The sequence below is a fragment of the Galeopterus variegatus genome, unplaced genomic scaffold, assembly GCF_000696425.1.
Source record: "Galeopterus variegatus unplaced genomic scaffold, G_variegatus-3.0.2 Scaffold11080, whole genome shotgun sequence".
Lineage (NCBI taxonomy): Eukaryota > Metazoa > Chordata > Mammalia > Dermoptera > Cynocephalidae > Galeopterus > Galeopterus variegatus.
In genome coordinates, this window is record NW_007737191.1 from 6,722 (window position 1) to 31,476 (window position 24,755).

Consider the following 24,755-nt stretch of genomic DNA (forward strand, 5'->3'; position numbering starts at 1 on the left):
CCCCGGCCCCTGCGCCTTCCAACCCTTTCGCCGCAGCCTCCGCCACATCTTCCGCCGCCGCTCAGCTGGGGAGCTGCCCGCGGCCCCCGCCCCCGGTGCCCCTGCGGAGGCGGGCGACGCCCCAGCAAGGCCCGGCCTGGCCAGGAAGCTCCTGCCCTGGAGCCTGGCCCGGGAGCCGCCACCTGAGGCCCTCAAGGAGGCGGCGCTGCGGTACAGCCTGGCCGACGAGGCTTCCATGGACAGCGGGGCGCGCTGGCAGCGCGGGAGGCTAGCGCTACGCCGAGGCACAGGCCCCGATGTCGGCTCCGAGCGCGTGCTGGAGCTCTTCGACCCGCCCAAGGTAAGCACTGCTGCGCGGGTTGCGCACTGCGCCAGCGCCATTGACCGTGCTGAGAGCGCGGAGGTGGGGGGGGGACGGTGACGGTTTTCCAGCAGGTGGTTGCAGACTGCCCAGTAGAAAGCATGCCTTTTTAAAAATGAACTTTTGATTTTATTAACTTAGTTATTTTTTGGTGGCTAGCCAGTACGGGGATCTGAACCCTTGGCCTTGGTGTCACAACACTGAACTCTTACCGACTGAGCTATGAACTTTTAATTTTAGAGTCATTTTAGATTTAGTTCACTTATACACCGCACTCAGCTTTACCTAATGTTAACATCTTACATCATTTTCTACGTTTGTCATGCCTAAGGAAACAGCACTGGTACATTACTTTTAACTAAACTCCACAGTTGCTTTGGATTTTGTTAGTTTTTCTCCAATACCCATTTCTTGTTCCCAGGATACCACATTAGATTCAGTTGTTATGTCTCCTTAGGTCCTTTTGGCTGTGACAGTTTTTGACTCCCTGTTTTTGATGGCCTTGACACTTTTGAGTAGTACCAGTCAAGGATTTTGTAGAACGTCCAGGGACACCTCTTTGATTCACATTTGGATGTAATGTGGGCTAGTGGCAGGTTGGTCCAAGGTCTTTGAAAACCCTGACCCAGACTGACTGCGACAAATGGTGTTTTATTTCTATAGGGTTCAAGACCGTTGTAGAATTTCTTTGCACCTCCCATGCTTTGTTGTCTTATTTTCTTTCAAGTTAAAAAAAATTCGTCCTTTTCCTTTGCAACCACGTTAATTCCTACCGTGCAGTTAAAGCTGAAGGGTCACTGTGTTCCACACACCTGATGATCTCCAGCTTTGACTTAGGTGTATCGAGTTGACAGGACTGTGTGGCTTTCATTTAATTCCTTTCTCTTCTTTGTGGTCCTCTTATGTGCTAGGGCCTTGCTATGTAGCCTGAGCAAAACATGTGATCCCAGCTCTGAGGGGCTCACGGTCAAAGCAGAGGAGACCAAGAGTTATTTGTTCATTCATTTGACAGATATTTATTAAGCACCAACTGTGTGCCAGGCATATGCTGGGTACTGGGGGAGCTGGCATTCTAGTGGGGGCTGTTGAAGGAATAAACTCACAAATGAACATGTAATTACAAACTACAAATTGTGTTCTAGAGGAAAAGCAATGGGGTCTGTGGGAGGATAACTGAGGGGTCCCAGTTTGGCAGTTGGGGGTGGGAGGTTAAACTTCATGGCTGTGTAACATGCACACACTGAAGTGTGTAAAGTGCATTTGAAGCTTGATGGGTGTTTCCGTGTGTGTACACCCAAGGGACACAACACCCCAACAGACTCCCTTATGCCTCCCCCATGTCACTACCCCCCCACACACGCACACCTACTCCTATCTCCACAGGTTAGATTTCTCTGTTCTCGAATGCCGTGTAAATGGAATCACACTGTATGTCACCTTTTATGTCTGGTTCCTTTCGCCCAGCATAATGTTTTGTTAGTTTTTTTTGGAGGCTGGCCAGTATGGGGATCCAAACCCTTGACCGTGGTGTTATAACCAATTGAGCTAACTGGCCAGCCCTTTGCCCGGGATGGCATTTTAGAGATTCATCATGTTCTTGCATGCATCAGAAGTGCATTTCTTTTTATTGCTGAATGCTGTTCCATTGTACAATGTCCCACAATTGGTTTATCCTGTCACCCGTTGATGAATATTTGGATTGTTTCTACTCTGGGACTTTTACGAATAATGCTGTTATGAAATTTGCATACAGGGCTTTGCATGGGCATATGCTTTCATTTTTCTTGGATAGGTTCCTGGAGTGGGATTGCTAGGGCATACAGTAAGTGCATGTTTAACTCTGTAAGAAACTGCCAAACTTTTCCCTAAGTGGCTGCACCCTTTTGTGCCCCCACCAGCAGCGTGTGAGGCGTCCTGTGGTTCCGCATTGTCACCAGCACTTGGTGCTGAGAGGCTTTCCTCTCAGTCACTCTGGTGGGTGTGTACTTGACCCTTGGCTCAGGCTGGCTGGGGCTCTGTCATAGCCTTGGTGGTTGCTGTGGGGCCTACGGTGTCTTCCAAAAAGCAAGCAGCCCTGGTGGGGCCTCTCCCAGCCCCTTCGATCAGTGGGTCAGCCGGGCTCTGGCCTTCCACAGAGTTTCTGGCACAGTGGAGCAGGCCTCAGGTCCTACAGCTTCCCACAGCTTCCAGTTGTGTTTGGACCTGTCTAGGAGCTGTTCCTGAGTGTTTCCCTCAGTGATTCAAAGCGTCTAGTCTCTGGGCCGAGGATGCTTAGAACACAAGTCTTGAGTGTGCCTGCCAGGTGGTCGGCCTTGACTTCTGACCCTGGAGTTGGCTGTGAGAAGCTTTAAACAAAAGGAAGAGGAGGGCCTGACAACTGGGGGTGGTGGTGAAGGGCTTGAATTCTGCATTCACACCTTAGCTCTGTTGCTTAAAGGGTGCCCATCAGGGAGGGAACAGACGCAGTCCCAGCGCCAGCCTGGAGAAGGCCCTGCTGCCCAGAACAGAAAGAGGCCTGGAGGACAAGAGCTGAGAGAGCACAGCTGCCAGGATTTCACTTGGGCCTCAGCCAAGCAAATGCCACCCAGAAGTCTGAGGCCAGGTGGCCAGAGGCTCATGGGTCAGCCTCACCTGGAATTGGGTCCCAGCTCTGCCTCCGGCCAGCTGTATGACCCTGGGCCTGTAACTTTCCTACTCGGAGCGTCAGTCTGCTCATCTGTCAGGTAGGGTGACAGCAGTGGCCACTTCAGGGGTCCTTGTGAGGGCTGCGGTGGGAGGGAGCTCCCTGTTACTGGAGGTGTGTAAGGGGAGGCCACAGCCTGCTGTGGGGGGTTGGAGGGAGGTTAGAGGAGGCATCTGTGGCTGTTTCCTAAGATCAGGAGAGGGGTAGAAGAGTCACAGCTTTCTCTGGTTTCGGTGACGTCCCTGCAGGTGGGCAGGAGGTGGAGCAACTCCCCTCCCACTAAGCACTGGCCCTTGGGAGGAGGGTGGGGGTTGTCTCCATTGGGGGTGGCCAGCAAAGGCAGGGGATAGACCACAGAAGCAGTTACAGGGCCAGGGGTGGCTGGCCTTGGGTCCTGGGCCTTCGCCAGGAGTTGGGGGGCCTATTTCCAGTGGAGCATAACCTATCTTCTGGGCCTCAGTTTCCATGCCCAGGCCTGAGCTGGCCGAGATGGTCTGGAAGCCCTGGTAGCCCTGTCGGTTCTGGGGGCTGAGCCTCAGTTTCTCTCATCTGTACAGTGGGGGTTATGATGGAGGTCCAGCCACTGTTGAAAAATGCCTTTTCAGCCAGCATTTATCAAGTATTCGTTACCTATCAGGCACTTTACTGGCCTGGCCTCATTTAATCTCAGCAGCCCTGGGAGGGTAGCTTCTATGATTACACCCATTTCATATATGGGGAGACTAAGGTAGAGAGAGGTTAGGTAACCTGCCCAAGGTCACACAGCTCATGAGTGGCCAAGGGGATTGGAACCTGGGCAGCTGGGCTATACCTGGTGCCTAGGAAGCCCTCCGAAGGACTTAACTGTTAACTATTAGTGGTGGTGGTGTTTAACCAGGGGTGCTAATTGGGTGGGGACATCTGTTTTGGGCTCTCAGACCAGGAAAGTCTCCTGTGGCCATTTTGTCGAGTGCCACCATTTCACAGATGGGGATAACCAGAGGGGGCTGGCTGGTGCCCCCCTCACCTGGCACACAGGACTGGGGGTCCAGCATGCCCCATCTGTGGCCTCTGACGCCCAGCCTGAAGACTAGGTAGAGGAAGGAGGCAGGGGGCACCTCGGGAGGACTTAGCCCACAGCCTTCAGCCTCCACCTGCACCACGGGCCTCAAGTACTCCCAGGAGGAAGTGGTCTGGTTGGGGGCGGCTGGGCCTTGGGGGTCCATTTGGACAGACAGGGTTCAGAGCCACCCACTCCGCTCCTTCTGAGCTGGATGTCCTTGGGAAAGTGACTTGGCCTTGCTGGGACTCAGTGTTCTCATCTGTGACATGGGGATGGTCATAGTTCCTGCCCGTAGGGTTGTGGTCATATGGGGGAGGCAATGCATACAGTAAGCACTGACTGGGTGGGTGAGGGGCAGACTTGGGCCCCTCTGTCCCTAGCGCCCGTCCCCCCCAGAGCATTGAGTCCAGCAGGGGAGATGGTCCAGGGGACAGGGTTCCTGACCAGAGGCCACCCAGGCCTTGGGCCTCCTCAGCTCCCCTGTCCATGCCTGGGGTCTGATCTGGAGGAGGCAGAGTCACAGGCTGGGCAGCTGTCTCTGGATGTGAACGTGACTGTGAGGCTGGGCCTGTGGCAGGTGCCATAAGGGCCCGGGAGACAAGTGGGCATGTGAGGGCTTCCATCGTATTAGTCTGTTCAGTGCTTGCTGGGATTTTTCAAGGCAGGCTCTGTCATTGCACCTACTTTACAGATGGGGACACTGAGGCTCAGAGAGGCCAAAGGAGACTGGGTGAGGCCCAGAGCCTGGGCAGGGGATGCAGGGAGCCACCTCCACCACCCGTGCCTCGTGTGTGGGAAGAGGAAACAGAAAGAAAGGGACATCCGCCGGAGGCCTGGCGGTTTCCTCTTGAGGCAGGAGTGTGAGGAGGAAGAGGACAGGCTGGCAGGAAGCAGCCGGGCAGGAGGGGTAGCGCCTTGAGTTCTGATGGGCCTGGCTTCCAGTCCTGCTCTGCCCCTGCTGAGCTGTGTGACGTTGGGCAAGGCACCTTGCCCTCTCTGTGCCTCAGTTTCCTCAAGTAAAAATAGCCACATAATGGCACCCACCTCAGGATGAACTGAGCCATGAAGGGCCTGGAGCCATGCCCAGCACAACCAGTGCTCAGCAGAGCTCAGCTACTGTGGTCATGGTCATTGTAGTTTTTATTGTTTTTGATGTGACAGGCACTGCATGTGACACATCTCATGGAATCCTCACCACAAATCCTCGGAGGTGGGGTCAGTTATGAAGCCATCTCACAGATGAGGAAACTAGGCCCAGAGAGGTAGACAGCACACGGCCACAGCTGGGAGGTGAGAGAGCCAGGAATGGAGTCCCGTATGGGCCTGCCAAGACCAGGGGGCACCAGGGACTAGTGGTTTGTGTTTCAACCTCAAAACAGGTGAAGAAAACATCCACCTCCTCTTTCAGCAGGTGGATCTTCATGGCACAGGCAGAGCCCAGATGTCCCAGGGGACAGAGGTTTAAGAGGCCAGTGGCTCCCCAATCCCACCTCTCCCATGGTGAGGATGGGGGGCCCATCCTCACTCTGTCCTGGGCTGCTGTGTGACCTGGGTGGGTCCCCACCCCTGTCTCAGCTGGGGAGTGGGCAACCAAGGGGCTTGATCTGGGCCTTCTGGGACTGGTGGGGGGAAGATCGAAGGGGGGGCAGGGCTCCCATAGAACCCCCAACCACACATGGAGCCGCTCCATCTGTTCCCTTATAGGAGTTCCATGTAAAATCGTTTTTGAAAAAGTGCTTTGCTGCTTGGAAGAAACCCCCGACCACGCTGAAACCGCGGGCAGATGGTATCAGTGTGCTTCCTTTGAGCTCAAATTCTATGAAACTGCAGACTAGAAAGTGCCTCGAATCCAGCAAGGCGAGGGTGGTTAACGATAGTAATTTTATTATCACCCATTCGGTGCCTCTGGGCTGTTTGCCCCTCCTGCTCCATGGGTCCTGTTTGCTGTTGCCAGCTTCTTGGAAGTTTGGTCTTGCATTTTAAAAAATTTGTTATTTATTTATTTTTTTTTTGCGGCTGGCTGGTACAGGGATCCAAACCCTTGACGTTGGTGTTTTAACACCACACTCTAACCAACTGAGCTAACCAGCCAGCCCTGGTCCTGCATTTTTGTTTGCTTGTTTGTTTGCGGGGACTGGGTATTGGGATGAGACCATCAGGGAGTTTGGGCTATGGGCTTGGTGACTGGGGTCAGTGTCCAGGGACAGAGGGGTGGGCACCAGAGAAGGGCAGAAGGACAGGTTTGGGTTCAGATCTTGGCTTTTGTGTCCTTGCTGTGTAGCTCTGGGCTAAGAACTCGGCCTCTCTGAGCCTGTTAATTACTGTGGAAAATGGGATTCCAGTACTTGCCTTGCTGGGTTGTTTAAAGCCAAAAGCAGGCTCAGGGAGGGCCTGGCACAATGTGCTCCCACCCTGAAGGGCTGAAGAAGGGACTTCCTGTGAAGGAAGCTGCCGGATCCCAGAGGTGTGTCCCCAGGCGCCCTCCCCAGGACGGGCAGCATCCAGGACTGGACAGCAGCTGACGCCCCAGCAGGCAAGGCAGGCGCTTCTGGAAATCCCCCACCCACCCCGCGGTGAATGGAAAAGGAAACCAAATGCACAAGAAGAGGTCTCTGTATTCTCAGTGCTGGCCCTCGCGGGGGGGCTTCCTCCTCCATGGCAGGAGGGGCCGCCTCACTTCCCTTTGTGGGGTTCCACACCCCATTTTCCTATCGCCCCTCTGGGCTGGGGAGGTGGCCATGGACCCCGCTGACTGCTTGGCCTCAGGAGCCAGTGGGTGACACTTACGTGGACCACCCAGGCTCTGCATCCTCCCTGGCTACTACCAGGGGGTCCCTGCATTACATGCACAGGTGCCTCACCGCGGGCCTCAAGTACAGCAAAAAAAGTGGCTGGGGGTGTTTGAAATCCACAGTGGCAGAGAAGGGAGAGAAGAGAGAAACTTCTCTTTAGGGAACTGTCTGGAACTGGGGGCCCTGCTTTGTTTCATCTAGAAGCTTTGTGTAATCTAGGAAACTGTCTCTAACTTGCCGAGGGCCTTCATGTCTAAGTTCCTGATGTTCTTAGTTTTGTTTTTTCAATTAAGGCTCATGGCAGAAAGTAAAAAATATAACTGAGAAACCACCCACAATCCCACTCTCCAGAGTGACATTTCCATTTTGCTAGATGTCTTTATAATCTTTTTTCCTTGTCTTTCTTTAACTAACTCCCTGTCAACCCCAAATTGTGATTCCTTGGGTATTCGTTCATCATCCCTCTCGCAGTTCTCTCTGGAGCCCTGCAGCATGCCTCACCCTTGTTTGGATGTCAGAGGCACAGGTTGGAGCTCTGGGACAGAAACTCCAGTCCCTGTGGGCCTGACATTCCTCATACTATTTTGTTATCTTTTTTTTTCACCTGTCTTGAACATTTTTCTGTATTCTTTTTTTTTTTTTCCTTTTTGTCTTTTTTACTGACCGGTAACGGGATCGCAACCCTCGGTGTCGCACCCGTACCGGGGACCGGCAACGGGATCGCAACCCTTGGTGTTGCGCCCACACTGCGCTCAGCCAGTGAGCGGGAACCGGTCTCCACATGGGATCTGAACCCTCGGCGGGAACGCCATCGCGCTCCCAAGCGGCGCACTCTCCAGTGCGCCACCGGGCCGGCCCATGTATTCTTAAATATTTTTCAAGAATATCCTTTTTTTAATACTGCCTGCACAGTAATCCATTTACACAGGTAGGCTGTGATAGATTTATCTAGTCCTCTGTATTATAGAGACCCGTTTCAGCCATTTCTAACTTTTTTGCCAGTATAAATAACCCTGTGACGAGCATCTTGCACATAAATCTTGGTGCCCATCTCTGATTATTTCCTTAGGCTGAATTCCTAGAGGGGAGTGCTGGGTTAGGGCTGTATGAATGCTTCTAATGCGTGCGCACACTCTCAAAGCTTTATTGAGATATAATTCACATACCATAAAATTCACTTGTTCAAAGTGTACGATTCATTGATTTTTAGTATATTTACGGAGTTGTGCAACCATCACCATAATCTAATTTTAGGACATTTTCATCCTCTCAAAAGGAAATTTTGTACCCCTGAGCAGTCACTCCCCATTCCTCCCTCCACCAGCCCCTGGCAACCACTACTCTACTTTATGTCTCTATAGATTAGCTGATTTGGTTCTTTTCATATAAATGGATCATACAGTATGCTGTCTTGTGTCTGGTTTCTTCCATGTAGCATGTTTTCAAGGTTCTTCTATGTTGTAGTGTGCATCAGAATTTTGTTCCTTTTTATGGCCAAACAATATTCCATTGTAAAGATTTACCACATTTGTTTATCTGTTCATCAGTTGATGGACACTAGGTTGTTTCTACTTTGGGGCTATTATGAATAATGCTGCTGTAAACATTCACGTATAATATGACATATTTTCATTTCTCTTGGTTATATACCTGGGAGTGGAATTCCTGAGTTGTAGGGTGATACTGTGCTTAACATTGTGAGGAACTGCCAAACTGTTTTCCAAAGCAGCTGCACAGTTTTATATTTCCACCAGCAATGTAGGAGGATTCCAATTTCTCCACATCCTTGCCAATGCTTATTATCTGACTTCTTGATTCTAGACATCCTAGTGGGTATGAATTGGTATTTCATTGTGGTTTTGATTTGCATATCCCTGATGGTGAATGATGTGACATCTTTTCCTTTGCTTGTTAGCCATTTCTAATGCTTTTGATATATCCTTTCCAAGTAGCCTTTCTGAAGATTACACCCATTTACCTTCTCATTAAAAACCTTTTCAACTTCTGGGTGCAAAGTGATTATTTTGTGTTTTCTTGATTATGAGTGTGACTGCCCATTTCTCTTTTTCTAAAAAATTGAGATATAATTCGTATACTATAAAATTCACTTGTTTAAAGTATACAATTCATTGTATTTTTTAGCATATTTATAGATCGTGCAACCATCACCACTATCTAATTCCAGAACATTTCCGTCACCCTAGAAAGAATCCCCATTAGCAGCCAGTCCCAAATCTCCTAGCCCCTGGCAGCCACTAATCTACTTTTGCCCCTACGCATTTTGCCTGTTTCTCTTATGTTTCTTGGTCATATATATATTTTCTGACTATAATGAGGCCATCCATTTACTTTGCATGCTCTTCTCTTGCACTGTCTGCCTTTTCTTGTTGACTTGCAAGTGCTGTTTTTTGTGTGTGTTGATTTGCAAACGGATATTAGCACTGTCACATTTTCCAAATATTTCCTGAGTTTCCCATTGGACTTTTCAATTTTGTTCCTGAGTTTCGTGGCCTATGGAGGTTTTCGAGTTTCAGGCAGTAAAATCCAGTGATCTTTTCCCTTTTGTTTGTTTGTTTTGGTGGCTGGCCAATATGGGGATCTGAACCCTTGACCTTGGTATTACAACCCCACACTCTAACCAACTGAGCTAATTGTCCAGCCCTACTTTATGGTTTTATTCTTTGCTTTTCCTGCTTAGAAAGGCCTTCCCAACCCTTGGATCAGATAAATGATTACTTAGATTTTATTCCAGTTCTGTCTTGGTTTCTCTTTTCACTTTTAATTATCTAATCCAGCTGGCTTTTATTCTTTGTGGCTGGTGTGATTTCCTGTTGTTTTGTGATGTCAGTGAGATGCTGTGTGTCAAGGCCTAGCACATAGTAAGTGCTTAGTATACACGAGTTAAAGATAATAGTAACGACATTTTGTGCCAGACAGGGCTGGAAGGACATGAGATTCCAGGTGCTGTGTGGAGGCTAGAGCGGGTACCTGGTTGGGGCCAAGGCTCTGCTTGGCTGTCTCAGAGCCTGCTTCTCCTCCCCGCAGCCCCTCCAGGCCAAGGCTCTCGCTTTCACCTCTTATTCTGAATCATCATTCTTCGAAGGCAGGCAGTGGCTACCATCTATCCGGGGCTTTTGGGGATCTTGGTGGTGACGAGTCCCCTTCCCCTCGGGTGCACTCCCCCACCCAAGGCTGATGACAGAGATTATTTGTTGTTTCTTAACCACAGCTTTTTTCACCCTCACCCTGCACAGAGCAGGTGCTGGACCCGGGGTTTCCCCCAGCTGGTCCTGGCTCAGGTGGCAGTGGGCGCTGCTGGGGGGGCTAGCCAGCCCTGGGACCCTGGCCCTGCCAGTGCTTGCTCCACCCAGGCTCAGCACTGGGGCCCCAGGACACCCATCCTCGGTGGTGATTTTGGAGATACCCAGAGCATACCCTCTGGTGCTGGGGAGGGGTCTGGAGGGCTTTGCGGAGCCCTGCCTTGCCTCTCTGCCCAGTACTTGCTGGGGGTCCATGAGACCTCGGTGGCCAGGAGCAGCATTGAGAGAGAGGCATAGTCTGGTAAAGGTGTGGACAAGGCTAGGGCACTGGGCCTGCCCTGGCCAGCCCTGGTGTGGGCAGGAAGGATTCCTGTGGAGATGGCGGAGAGCAGGATGTGATCGCTCAAAGCATGGGCGATGGCAGCTGGTTTGCAGCGGGTGACGGGGGAGGCAGACTGGAACCAGGCCTGGAGTGGGGTTCGGCCAGGCCCCTGCCACGTACTGTGCCAAGCACTGCCCAGAGATGCCACTCCAACCTCAAGAGTGTCCCAGGCCAGCCAGGGACAGGAGAGAACTGAATGAAGCTGGCTGTGTGCAGTCGTGACATTTGCTAACTCCAGGGTCTTGACCGTTGCTTGTTCTTTTTGTCTTTTTTTTTTTTTTTCGTGCCCGGCAACGGATCGCAACCCTCGGTGCTGCCCCCGCTCCTCGCTCAGCCAGTGAGCGGCCGGTCTGTATGTGGGATCCGAACCCTCGGCAGGAGCGCCGCCGCGCTTCCCAAGCAGCGCACTGTAGCAGTGCGCCACCGGGCTGGCCCAACCGTTGCTTGTTCTTATTTGGCGTGAGGGAGCCAGTGGTCTGGCCAGGACTGGTGGCTGTGCAGAGGGCACAGGTTGATGAAGGAGTGGAGGGAGAAAGTCTGGGAGGGGTCAGGGTGTGTCCTGCCTAGTGGGGCTCTGGCTCCCCTCCCCCCATTCCCTTCCCCCTGCAAGGCCCCATTCCAGATGACACTCCCCAAGTGGGCCACTGGGGTCTGGACTTCCTGCTCACCTGTGGGAGGCAATGTCAGCGGGGGAGGGTGCCCTCGATTCCCTTGTGGCATGTCCAGGGCAGACACTAAGCAGAGGCTATGCCTGTCCTCACAGCTGCTGGGGGCAGCCACATGCCCCACCAACATCTTGGGGACCCCAGACTGGCTCTGTGGGGCCTGTTGCGGGATCTGCCTCCCTCTTTCTGTGGAGGTGTCTGTCTCTTGGAGGGAGGCTGCTCCAGTAACAGAGAGGGGCTTTGTGTCTCTGTCACTGTGATTGTGTGTATGGGGAGGGAGGGTGGTCTCTGTCTCTCTGAGAGGAGGCTTTGTGCCTGTGTCACTGTTTTTCTGACACATGCGGGGGACCCTTATGTCTGACACTCTGAGAGTGAGGCTTGTCTAACCTCTGTCTGCCCCCGCTTCCATGTGCCCTGGTCCCAGCATCTCTGACTAGTTACCACCCCCACACTACCCATCCCCACTTGAGAAAGGGGAAAGTCCCGTAGTAGCGTACACCCCGCTGCCCACCCCCATACTCAGTCAGTTGGGGTATGGACTGCGGTGCCCCCTGCCTGGAGGAGGGAGACCTCATGGTGACTATGAGCAGGGTGGCTGTATTTGGTGATGTCCCACTCACCACGTCTGTCTCTGCCCTGGCTGGTGAGGGCTCTGTTTCTGGCATTGGGGGGCTCTCGCCAAGAAAGGGGGAAAGCTGACTTGACCCATGTGGCTTTTCTGGATGCTTCTATCCCTTTCCTGTTCCCATGGGAAGAAGGAACGTGTGGCAATGGGGCAGACCAAGGGGGAGATCTGGCCCATAGTGAACTGGGTGAGTCTGGAAGACCCCTTTAGCCTCAGACCCACTGGATACCCAGGGCAGCAGGCAGATTCACTTGCAGAAGTCTTGGGAGCAGGTTCTATTACCATCCCCATTTTACAGAAGAGGAAACGAAACCACAGAGAGATGAAGTAACTTGCTCAGGGTCACACAGCAAAAAAAGTGGCTGAATCAGCATTTGAAGGGCCTGTGAGGGTGAGGGTGAGGGTTGGGGGCAGAGCAAGGACATGACCTCATGCCTGCAGTTCTAGCATTTGTTCAGCCTCTGGAACTGGCTCTTGCCCTCAGTTTGCCCCAGAAGAAGCTTGGGAACAAGAGGGCGAGATAACTCACCACACCCCCACATATCCCTCTGCTCCCCAGACATTTGAGGCCTGGGGTCCCAGGCCCCCACCCAAGTACTCATCCATTCATCCATCCATCCATCCATCCGGCAAACCTTCTAAGTATCTCCTCTGGGCCCAACCCAGTGCTGGGCCCCAGCTGGGAACAAGGCTTGGTGCCCCGCCCCAACTCTGAAAGGAACTCAGTCAGATGTTGGAGGCAGCTGCATCATCAGGAAATTATGGCCTGGCCTGATAAGCTCCATGCTGAGGGAGAGGTATAGGAATCACACTAACCATGACTTGGTGGTCAGGGAAGGCTCCCTGGAGGAGGGGAAGTTTTCTCTGCTGAGACATGCAGTTTGGATCAAACAGGGCATCACACCTGCAGGGCCTGGCGGTGGGGGATAGTGTGTGGGCTGGATGGTGGCCAGGTGTCCTGGGCTCTGGCGCTGGGAAGAGGACAGTCACAGCCCTTTTGACAAACAGAAACAGAAGGCCCATGATGAAGAAATAAATTTGAGAACCTACATCCTACTGGGCATTGGGCCTGGTGCTGAGGATGCTGTGAGAGCAAAACCAAGTCCCCACAGAACCCTGCAGTCAAGGAATGAACAAGAGCATTTCACAGGTTGATGAATGCAGTGACAGAAGTGAAGGGGGTTATGTGATGGTGACTGTATTTAGGTACCATGGTCAGGGAGGGCGTCCCTGAGGAGGTGATACTTGAGTTGAAACCTAAATCTGAGAAAGGGCCAGATTTGTGAATATGGGGAACTGCCTTTAGGACAAAGGGAACAGCAGGTGCAATGGCCCTGAGCATGCCTACAGTGGAGTCCAGTGTGGCTGGATCAGAATGAGGGAGATGAGATGAGCTTGGCGAGGTGACAAGGTCTCTCACTGAGGTGCAGCGACAGGAGAGTTTTGAGCAAAGGAAGGAGTGGACTGGGGCTGCATCTTGGGGGTGGGAAGAAGCTAATTCTGGACATATCTGGGAGTGTCTGGCAGGCTAATGGCAGTTCATTCTGATGCTGCCCACCTCTTGGGGTTTAGGTGTCACCATTTTCTGGCCTGCCTCCTCACCCCTGTGAGCACATCCTCTGCCCCAGAAGCTGCCTGGGACTGGTGTCCAGGCTGCCTGGCCTCTGAGCCTTTTACCCCAACATCCACCATCCTGCGGTTGTGGAAGAGGCCACACCCTCCCCTCCTCAAGTCCTCTGTGGCTCCCTGGTGCTTGGGGAAGGAAGCAGGAAGAGAGGATGATCCCCAGTTCCCTGCCCAGCACTCTTGACCTCTCAGATGCCAGTGGGTTTCAGATCCAGCGGGACTCATATTAAAACGCAGGTCCCAGGCCCACTTCCAGAGGCTCCACTGCCAGCGGGCACTGTGAACCCCCTTGCAAAGCTCTCTGAGCTTCAGTGTCCTCCTTTGTGAGGGCCCCACGCACTGTTCCTCACAGAGATGGCCCAGAGCAGGGGGGTGAGAGTTTCCTCCCTCATATATCTAACTTTACTTTATATGAGGATTGTCTTTACTCTGATGGCTTTCCTACTTGCTTGGTCCCACTGTGTCCTTTCATCAATGATGTGATGCTCATTTTTGTGACTTCCTCTTGGGAAATTTTGAAACGTTGCTGGCCTGTGAATTCCACATTCTGGAGTCTACTGGTGGGTAGCCCCAGCTGCAATGCCTGACACAGTAGATGTTCATTATAGGGTGTGTGAAGGGGTCTGCTGGCATCATTTCTACACACAGCTAACCCCCTGCCATCTTATGGATTCAATTCGTGCTTTTCTGGCCTCTGGGTGTTGGCTCTTGCTATTCTCTTAGCCTCCAATGCCTTTCCCTCCACCTTCTCCAGTTCCAAGAGTATTCAGCAAACATAGCCACTTACTCTGCACCCGGCCAAGACCCAAAGATGGAAAAGGAGGATGGAGGCCTTCCTGTTCCCAAGTCTCCCTAAGACCTAGTGTTCCTCCCTGCTGGTGCCACTCTCTGGTATCTTTCCATACCCTCCCGGGGAGCTCCTTTGTATGCATCTTATTGCCAGATTCTCTTGGGAGGGTAGTGGCATTGTTATCCTACTTTACAAAAGCGGATACTGAGGCTGGAAGAGGTGAGTCCCCCTTTGATAGAGTTGGGATCAAGTCCACGACTGCCTGATTTGGGGTGGAGAGGTTGCTGCAAAGTGTATATGCAGACCTGAGGGGTTTCTGAGCAGGATGCAGGGTAGCTTTCACCTCCAGGGCTCACTCTTGATGCTACCCACCTGAGAATGGCTGAAAAGGAACCATGTTTAGGGAGAGTTTGTAAGATGAGGGGCTTCCTTACACTTGAGATGGCAATGGGGTCTGTGAAAAAGGCCAGAGTCTGGGGAATGCGTGGGTTTAACAGGTTTCTTTACTGCAGAACTTCTCAGAGCCTTTAACGGACTACTGTGCAGTGTCATTCTCCATGCACAAATGAATGTACTTTCTTGGAGAACCCCTCTTTGCACTGGCTGCCAGGAAGCTTAGAGACAAATTTGTGTAAATGGGACTCTGGTCTGTGTTTTAACAGTTAACTCCCTTCCAGCTCTCTATCTCAGCATTCCTATAACCTGAAGAAAAAAAAAAAAGTTTTTTTAAAAGATGACTAGTAGAGGATCTTGACCGTTGGCTTGGTGTTGTCAGCACTACGCTCAGCCAGTGAGCAAACCAGCCATCCCTATATGGGATCCGAACCCATGGCCTTGGTGTTATCAGCACGGCACTCTCCTGAGTGAGCCAGGGGCCAGCCCTGAAGAAAATTTTTTGGAACAAAGCAGGGCATTTTCTTTTTTTCGTGGGGGTTGGCTTTTTGATGCTAACCTAAGGCTGGATTAAGTATTATACGGCACTCTCCTGAGCGAGCCAGGGGCCAGCCCTGAAGAAAATTTTTTGGAACAAAGCAGGGCATTTTCTTTTTTTCGTGGGGGTTGGCTTTTTGATGCTAACCTAAGGCTGGATTAAGTATTATACATAACAATGCTTATGCAATTATTCATCCAGACAGCTTCCATTCCAGGCTCTGGGCTGGAGTGGGGACATCAGCCATCCATGACAGGGATCTGAAATTTGCTCTGAGTCTTCTCAGGCCCTCATCCAAGACCATATCCTATCATTCCTATCCTCCTAGGAGGTCAACAGGACCTGCTTACTGTCTCCATGTTACTGAAAGGAAACTGAGGCTCCTGTTAGCACCATGTCCAAGATCTCAAGGGTATTAAGTGACTGTGGGGTCATGTCCAACTTCCTGTCCCACTGCTGCTGTTTGCAAAAGCCCTGGGGGAGACAAGACTGCTAAGGGGCTGCTGTGGCCTGGGGGATTCCAGGGGACAGGAGGTCTCTACTTGAAGTTATCACTGCCAAGACTTTGGTGGCTGGGTGGGGTGGAGTGGTGGAATAAAGCCATCACGAGGGCCTTGCTTGCCCTTACTTACCATGGGGTCTTCCATGCTAAGCCCTTTGCTGCTTGGTTGTGAAGTAGATGGTGTTCCCTACAAGGAGGAGGTTGTCCCTTGCTGGGAACAACCAACCAGCAGGCCCGCCTCTGCCCGAAGTGTTATCAACTCCACACCTGCATGTCCAGCTAACACTTCCACATCTCCACCTTAGTCTGGGTCCCAGCTGACCCCTACAGCCTCGAGGCCCCATGGTGACTTCTGGGACCTACTGTGTGACAGCCTCACAGTATGCTCCTTCCCCATGTCTTACTGTGGAAGACAAGTCCCATCAATCTCCTTGTGCTGCCCACCTCGGGCTTTTGTGGCTCCATCCCTATGCCCAAAGACCCTTGGCTCTGCTCTCCATGCAGCTGGGATCAGACCACGAGGTCTCTGCGTGGCCTCTCATTGCCACTCCCACCCTCCTTTCTCAGCCCTTCTGAGTATGGAAGCTCCGTGAGGGCGTGGCCAGTCTCCCTGCAGGTGCTTGAGGGAATGGGTGGTGACAGATCCCACTCAAAGTTGTGAGGACACAGCAGAGTGGGGTGCAGCCCAGTATCTTGAAAACTCTGGAAGGACTATGGTGGCCTGAGCACATGCTTGTGCCAGGGCAGGTCCTGGTAGGCCTCTGTCCCTTAACACAAGAAGTGGCAGCAGGTTGGATAGTTTCCACGTAGCAGCAGGTGGGAAAGCAAGGTCTAGAGATGTGGAAGATCTGGTTCCAGCTCGTCACTCTCATTCCCTCCAGCTGGGCTTGAGGCCCAAAGCCCAAGGTAGAAGGAAGGGGGATGGGTCAGCAGGATCCAGGGAGGCCCACACACACCCCTGGGTTGAGGCATAACTAAATGTATAGCCCTCCTTTTAAATGTCTCTCCAGAGGGACAAGATGACAAACCTAGAGCTAGAACTCAGCTGTCTAGTGCAAAAGCAACTTTCTGCCCAGTTTTCATGTCCACTAAACAGACTAGTTTTCCTTGCAGGAGTCACTCTGCCCTCTGGCTCCCTCATGGTCTTGGTCTTTTCAAAGCAAACTCAGAAGTACCCAAGTAGTTCATTGTGTTGTCTGTGTAGTCACATTGAAATACGTTTTATTTTTGTATAAATTACATTCTTTTATTTTCCCTTTATCATAGTTAGGGAAGGTAGGTAGGTTACATTATGTGTGCATTTCATTGCAGGATGGGAAAGGGGCATGTTACAGAAAGGGGGCAATGGGTCTATAAGGTTGGGAGAAAGTAGGGGCTGTGTCCAGCGCCTGGGCTAGTCAGAGGGGAAGCTGTAGATCTGTAGTGCTGTTAGTACTGTAGTGGACCCAAGCAGGCTTCACCCAGCAGCCTGGAAATTTAACAACAGCTGTTTATCAGTCAGTCCTTTCACTTGCACTAGCTCCCCATCACCACACCAACCCTGTGAAAAGAGAGCTCTGCCTTGCAGCTGACAAACATGGCATGGAGAAGGGCTGGGCCCCTTGTCCAGGGTTGTACAGTTATTGGCAGGGTCAGGACTAAATCCTAAAACCTAGACTGAGAACTATAAAGTCTGGGATAAAGTTAGCTGTAGAAATGCAAGCACTTCTGTTGTGACAGGGTCAGAGCTGGCTTGTATCTTTCTTGGTGGCTGGCTGGTACAGGGAGCTAACTGGTCAGCCCTGTGCATCTTTGACTTCAAGCTTCCTAGCAGCCAAAGAAAGAAGTGGATAATTCCCACTGGAGTCTCAGTGGCCATAACAGAAGAAACCAGCTATTTGGATACTGGGAGCTGAGAAGACTTGCTCCTCAGAAGTGAACGCTGCAGGATGTGGTGGGTGACATTCTACTGCTCGTACCACAAATACCTGAAATGGTTTGGCCATTTTGATCACCCAATCCCAATATGACTCTAAGGTAGGCCCAGCAGCAGCTACTTGCTGGCCTGGCTTGATCTTTGAGGCAGGTGGAATAGAGGACATGTAAAAAAGGAGGAACCTGAAGCCCCCCAAGTGTTCCTGCAGCTGCTGACACAGCCCCAGGGTTTGGGCTCTGCTCCTGTCACATCTCTCCTACCACGCAGCTCACCCAGACAGGCATTGGCTGGTCCTTCCACACAGAGCCAGTGCTCCTGAGTCCTGCTCTGGGCCATACAGGCTGGGGCTATTGCCACAGCTGGGTTATCCTGCCCCCATGCCCTCACTAGCCCCACCAACCTGGGCAGAGCCTGTGGCATGGCCCCTCAAGGATAGGCCCAAGGATACCCCCACTGTCAGGCAGCACAGCAGTTGACATACTGGCTCTGATCCATGGCAGGTGGAGTTCAGATCATGGCTCTGGGCAAGACCAATGCAGGTACTGGGGTGGCACTCACATGCACAGGGCTCCTGGGGGAGCTGGGAGAACTCCTGACCCATGCTCAGCTAGCAGGAAGGCGGCAGCCAGGGCTGCCTATGGGTGAGGAGGGGGAATCCTCTTTTCACCACTGGCTGCCTGCTCAGCAGTTCCTCAGCTGCTGGGGGTGGAGCTGGCACGGAGGGCCTCACAGTCAGAGTGAAACCAGCGGCTTTGCTGGTTAATCTCTGCGCTCACACTGGGGACTGGGCCCAGAGCGGAACTGAAAGGGAGACCAGGCCTGTTCCCCTCCTGGCCTGGCCTACTTCCTCCCAGTGCTCTTGAAGGCTGAGAGCCAACAGGGAGGTTGAGGGGCAGGCAGGGCCAACTGGAAAAGCAGGAGAAGGAAGTAGTTATTTGTACCTTACCCATTTTGTAGACAGGAAATGGAGGCTTTGAGGGCTGGCTGGCTGACTGTGCAAACAGCCTAAAGAGCAGAGGTCCCACACCCCATGCACTCCAGCATGTCCAGTACTAGTGTGGTCATCGTGTGAGGCCCACTCTACCCCATCCTATCCTGGCTGCAAGACCTTTGGGAGCAGGGAGTGAAAGCACCTTGACTTGTGCTGGTCCCTTGGGGCTAGGATCTATTAGTTGGTGTGGCCCCTTCCAGCCTCCTTTCCTCTTCTGACATTAGTGAAATGATGCAGTAAACCGTGGTAAACGTTAGTAGTGGTTCTTAAGTGGCTTGTTACTCTCCTCCAGCCTGCTGTGGGTGGGCCCAGACTGGAAAGGGCCCAACTTTGGCCAGGCCAGTGGATCACAATCCTGCTATCAGAGGTGCCTGATACCCTAGTGTCCAAATTAAGGTTAAGCATAAATTTCTGGGGATCCACTCTTGCACTCCCTTTTGGAAGGGCAACCCGTGTCCAAGATGTACCTTTTTGGGCTGAGGTGGAGGTCGGATCCCCTGAAGCCACTGGTGCCAGGAACATGCCTCTGGGCCTGCCTTGTTTCCACACCCCCCACCCCCAACTGAGCAGGCTTGTTAGTGGCTGTGGTGTAGGCCAGGAGCACCCTGGCTGTCTCCTGGCCTTGGGGGAGGGAGGGAGCCCATCTTTGTCCATTCCCCACCTGATCTCTGGATCCTCCCCTTCCCCCTTTATCTTCTTTTGGCCTTTATGGGAAGCAGCCATCATATCAGTCTTATCACAAGAGGAAGTAGAGGAAAGGAGATCAGGGAAGGGGCGACCCCCCTTCTAAGAAAACTCCCACCCAGAAGCTGGCTCCTGGGTTATAGAGTGCCCAGCTGGGTTGAGTCAGGATCTAGAAGAGGTGCTCCTGCTGGCAAAGGGGTAGGTAGCCATTTCCTACTCACTCTGCAGCCCTGTATGTTGGAAGTCTTGGGAGATTTGGGGGCTGAAGTTTTATGTGGCTTTATGGCTGGCTGTAACTTGGGCCAGCCATGCTAGGCTTTGCCCCTTTGAGTTTGGTGTGATGAGGGAGTCAGCGGCCACGTCACCTAGCTGACCAGAGAGCTCTCTGCTCCACCAGTGAGAAGAGTTGTCAGCAGGAAAACATGTTGAAGATTCCTGGGATGTCCACAGGTCCAGGCCAGGGGGGAGGGGGGCGCTCTGGGAGGGTTGGCCCTCAGCCAGGAGGGGTTTCTTGGGACCTCAGTGTGGATGGTGCTTAAGAGGCTGCAGGTGAAGAGCATTCTGGGGCCTCACTCGGCTCAACATGCCTGCTCAGCAGCAGCATGAACACTCACTCTGCAAGCAGGGCTCTTGGGGACAAACTCAGAGGCCTAAGTGGGGGAAGAGCCATCAGGGACATTCCTTGAGTGCCCCTCTTGGTCTCCTAGAGCTCAAAGCCTAAGCTACAAGCAGCCTGCTCCAGCATCCAGGAGGTCCGGCGATGCACACGTCTGGAGATGCCTGACAACCTCTACACCTTCGTGCTGAAGGTAAGTGACAGGACTTTTCACACCTGGGGTACTACATACACACACTCCTCAGACCCACACAACTGGTTCCTTTCCTCTCTGCCAGGTAAAGGACCGGACAGACATCATCTTTGAGGTTGGAGATGAGCAGCAGCTGAACTCATGGATGGCTGAGCTCCGGGAGTGCACAGGCCGAGGGTGAGGCCCCACCCCTGGCACAGCCTTTACCGCTACCCCTGACCTACACAGCTCTGTAACCCAGCCTCTTCTCCAGCAGGCTGGAGAGCACAGATGCAGAGATGCACATTCCTTCAGCCTTGGAGCCCAGCACGTCCAGCTCCCCAAGGGGCAGTACCGATTCCCTGAACCAAGGTGAGCAGGGCCTGGCTGTTGTCCTCTGGGTATGTTGGAACCCAGCTTCAGCCGAGGACATAAGGCACCCACCAAGAGGTCACCATCACCCATCTTCTCTACCAGGGGCTTCTCCTGGGGGGTTGCTGGACCCTGCCTGCCAGAAAACGGATCACTTCCTGTCCTGCTACCCCTGGTTCCATGGCCCCATCTCCAGAGTCAAGGCAGCTCAGCTGGTTCAGCTGCAGGGCCCTGATGCTCACGGCGTGTTTCTGGTGCGGCAGAGTGAGACGCGGCGTGGGGAGTATGTGCTCACATTTAACTTCCAGGGCATAGCCAAGGTATGGGCAGGGTGGGTGGGGGTGTGCTACCCTTCCCTCTCTGGAGCTTGGGGCCCTTGGGAGACAGTCTGAGCCCGCTGTCCTTGTCTCTTCCTGCAGCACCTGCGCCTGTCGCTGACAGAGCGGGGCCAGTGCCGAGTGCAGCACCTCCACTTTCCCTCTGTCGTGGACATGCTCCACCACTTCCAGCGCTCGCCTATACCGCTCGAATGCGGCGCTGCCTGTGATGTTCGGCTCTCCAGCTATGTGGTCGTCATCTCCCAGCCACCAGGTGTGAACCTGATGCCTTTTGCTAAAGGGGGTGGCTGGCACAAGGAAACCAGGTAGAGAGAGGGTAAAAGCTTGCTGTAGGCCAAGGAGTATAGAGATTTTATGCTGTGTCTTGTCAGCACTTTCTGTCCAGACTGACAGTGTGATCTCTCTCTCTTGGTCGCTTATCCCAGGTTCCTGCAACACTGTCTTGTTCCCTTTCTCCCTCCCTTGCTGGGATTCAGAGCTGAACCTTCCTCATCTTAGCTCTTCTGGCTGTCCCCGGGGGCTCAGCCCAGAGAGTCTCCCAGGCCGATCTTCACCCCCAGAGCAGATCTTCCATCTGGTGCCTTCACCCGAGGAACTGGCCAACAGCTTACGGCACCTGGAGCCTGAGCCTGTGAATCGAGCCCGGGACTCGGACTATGAAATGGACTCATCATCCCGGAGCCACCTGCGGGCCATAGACAATCAGTACACACCTCTCTGACTGGCAGTGAAGACAAGCCTCAACAGATGCCCCAAGGAGCACAGAGATGTGAACTCATGAATGTAATGATCTTTCTTTCCTTCCTTCCAGAGAGAGATTTAAGGGACACTGTTACCTGCTCGTTCCAGTTTGGATGTGACCCTTCTGTTAGGCCTGTTAAAGGGCCTCCTGTAAGTTCCATCCATCACCTAGCTTTCTCTTTATTGTTTACAGATGTAGTTCTTGTTCACAGATGCCAATAGCTCTTGCCCTGGGTCGCTAAGACAGGTCCCCGTCACTTTGAGGAGGAGGTGGGGTGAGGGCCAGAGCTGGCAGTGGAAACTTGTTCTCTTTTTCACTGACATTGTCACAACTGATGACAGATTTTCTACTGGGGGGGGGGGCAAGGGAGGTCCACCATCAGGAAGCCCAAAACACTAATAAGCCCTGGATTCTCATATGGTTTTCCCATTGTAGCTTCAGTCCACCTGGCAGGCCCACCGTATCTATGCCACAGATAATCACACCTAATCCTGCTTCTACTCTCAGCTTTAGGACAAAAGCTCTGTCAGAGAGACGAGCTAAAGGTCAAAAATGATTTTAAACATTTTACCTCAGATTAATTTTTCAAAGGATTCAGGTTTCAAAACTAACCCATTGCTTATTTCATTGCACTGTTTCAACAAATACCCATGGGATTTTGTAGTCAGAGACAGCTATGCAAACCCTACTTGACTAGTTCACGGCCTAAGCCAGCATGCCTGGCTTCCTTCCTTGTCTTTTGCACCCTCAGGACAGTCACCAGCTGCTGAGTAGCCACCGTCCTTCCTAAATGTAGAGAAGTGAAGCATGTCACCCTTTCAGGGAAATTCAGGCAATTACTGAGATAAGAGGGTGGCAAGGAACAGTTCTACCCTGGTGCCTTATGAATAAAAAACTGGATTCTGGTTTAGAGCAGCTTTATAGCAGGAGTTAAATTAACAGGTTGGGGGAGAGACAAGCAAAAAGAGAAGGGATCCTGGGCCTCTTCTAGTAAACCCTTCACCAACAGGGCTAGCTCCGAGCCCCCCAAGCATCCAAAGGCTTATTAAATTAGCCCACAAGTGGGTTTTAGGCTCCTTTTTGAGCCAAAATGGAAGCTAGGAATCTGGTGCCATAGCTAATGAGAAAGTCTTTTAATAGCCCACAATCAGTGTTCTGTTCTGGCTGGTTACTGCTTCATTTGATGAAGAATGTGTGTCCATGCACACACGGGCACACACAATGTCTACCATCCAGGGCGGTCCTGAAGTCAAATCTCCATCTATACTTGTCTTTCACAAGTGAGACAATTCACTGGGGGGGCTGGCTCCTCCCAGAAACTTGGTGTGGAGGCTCAGAAACAAGGGGGGCAGTGACAGAGGAGTCAGCTGCTCCTGGGTGCCAGCAGAGCCATTCAGTACAGCTATTAGGCTCACCACAGTGGCTTCTAGGAAACTAGGAGTTTAGCATAATTTAACATTTACAGATACACCAATTGGAAGCTAAAATGAAACCACGACCTACAATATTGCCTGCTTACCTGGGGGGAGGGTTTGGTCTGCTCCATTTAGTTATTATTCTCTGTACTCCCAAGAGGTTAGACTTCCATTTCTAGAATTTTCTGGCTTTTTTTGGGGGGAGGAACCACCTCTATACCACTTTTAAAACCAGCACACCTGAGTTTTTTCATGGCAAAGCAGATCCAACACTGATCCCGATGTGTGGTCCGTTTTTAAGGACACCTGTCTATTTTCTGAGTAAAGCAGGTTCCTCTAGAAAATGAATGCTAAGATGTGTGAAACAAAGAAGTAAACAATATTCTTGTTCTGTTTTGTTTTCTTTTGGAAGCTGGCTGGTACAGGGATCCGAACCCTTGACCTTGGTGTTACAACACCGCACACTAACCGGCCATCCCTCTGGGTTTCTTTTTTAAAAGAGGAAGCTCATCATAGAAAGTCAAGGCTGATGAATCACTGGTCCAGATTTTTCTCCCCTCTATACAGGAGAAGGGCCGGGTAGATAGTAAATTCCCTCTCTCCAGCCAGTGGCACTCATCTCTTAGCAGCCTCTCAACATACATCTCAGGTAGTGCAAAGAGGCACACCAGGTACAGCAAACTCAGCAGCTCTCACCTACTGGCTACAAAGAACAAGCTAAGATTCTGTGACAGAACTGGAAGTCACCTACCTCCAGACTGCTTCCTTTCAAAACACATCCAAGTTACCAGGACAACTCACATACATCCTGACAAAAATCCCCGTCATGGCCCTGGGAAGAAGGGACACTAAGCCAGTGCTTTTTCTTTCTGCTAGAACAGGTCCAGTCGGAGGAAGTGGAGCAGTTGGTGCCTGGGCTTGAGGCCCTCACAGGTGTGGACAGCAATGTGGGGCAGGCACCCTGCTGCTAGCCCACCACGGGCATAGTACATTCAACCACCCTCCTTCCCGTCCTGATGTGACCAGCACTGGCCACGTGAGCCCAAGCCAGCAACTTCCACTGAGAGCCAAGGCTCTGAGCACCAAACTAGACAGTAAGCGCCAGGATCCCTCCAGTGAGCTCTGATTGCAGATCACAAGTATAGCTTGTCAGCTCCCAGCACCATCACTTCTTTCATCTAACTTCATTGAACTTTTACAAACAGTCACCAGCACCAAAGAATTAAGTCAACTAACCTGCCTTGAATTTTAGACCAGCAGTCCATATGGCTTTATCTGGTATAAATCTTCTGCCTTTGATCATTTCTGGACCATGTAGGAAAAAAGAATAGCAATCATTAAAATCTTGGGCCAGAAAACACTATTTTTTACATAAGTTTCTTAAATGATTTTTTTCAAAGGCCTTGCACTTTTCCGAGGGTTGCCTGAGATTCCTTCATGCTTTTTCTTCAGGGCTAAGTCTTTTATTGCAAATGCCACGTTAGCTCTAACATCTCCCACAGACCAGAGGAGCTTGATAGTATATTTTATCCACTGCCTCTTAACAAGGACACATCTGACATCCAGTGTTTGGTTGGAATAAGCAGCACATATGATAACACAAGTAGATTCATCTTGTATCATTATAGGCAGAAGTTATTTGGCAAATTTTTATGTATTGTTTATGTACTGTACAAGTAACTTATTCTTGAATAATACAAGTTTTGCTATAATGTACAAATTGCTATATGTGAATTAAAGAGTTTTCAGAATCTTGATTTGTTGCCACAATACTTAAAGGCTCTGTTAAGATTATGGGCTTTCTACAAACCCTTACCCAGCTCCAAAACTTACTTTTCCCTTTATCCTCCT

The 24,755-nt window shown here is 51.8% G+C and overlaps 1 protein-coding gene across 1 annotated transcript in view; it reads left to right on the forward strand.

Moving 5' to 3' along the window:
* Positions 1-24,661, forward strand: part of SH2B3 (SH2B adaptor protein 3) — a 25,028-nt gene extending 367 nt beyond the window's left edge. The window contains exons 2-8 of the mRNA XM_008594576.1: positions 7-340; positions 19,957-20,058; positions 20,144-20,235; positions 20,315-20,409; positions 20,515-20,729; positions 20,829-21,000; positions 21,173-24,661. Of these exons, the coding sequence (XP_008592798.1) occupies positions 7-340; positions 19,957-20,058; positions 20,144-20,235; positions 20,315-20,409; positions 20,515-20,729; positions 20,829-21,000; positions 21,173-21,468 (1,306 nt within the window). The 3' untranslated portion in view covers positions 21,469-24,661. The remainder of the gene's footprint in view (positions 1-6; positions 341-19,956; positions 20,059-20,143; positions 20,236-20,314; positions 20,410-20,514; positions 20,730-20,828; positions 21,001-21,172) is intronic.
* Positions 24,662-24,755: the final 94 nt, after the last annotated feature.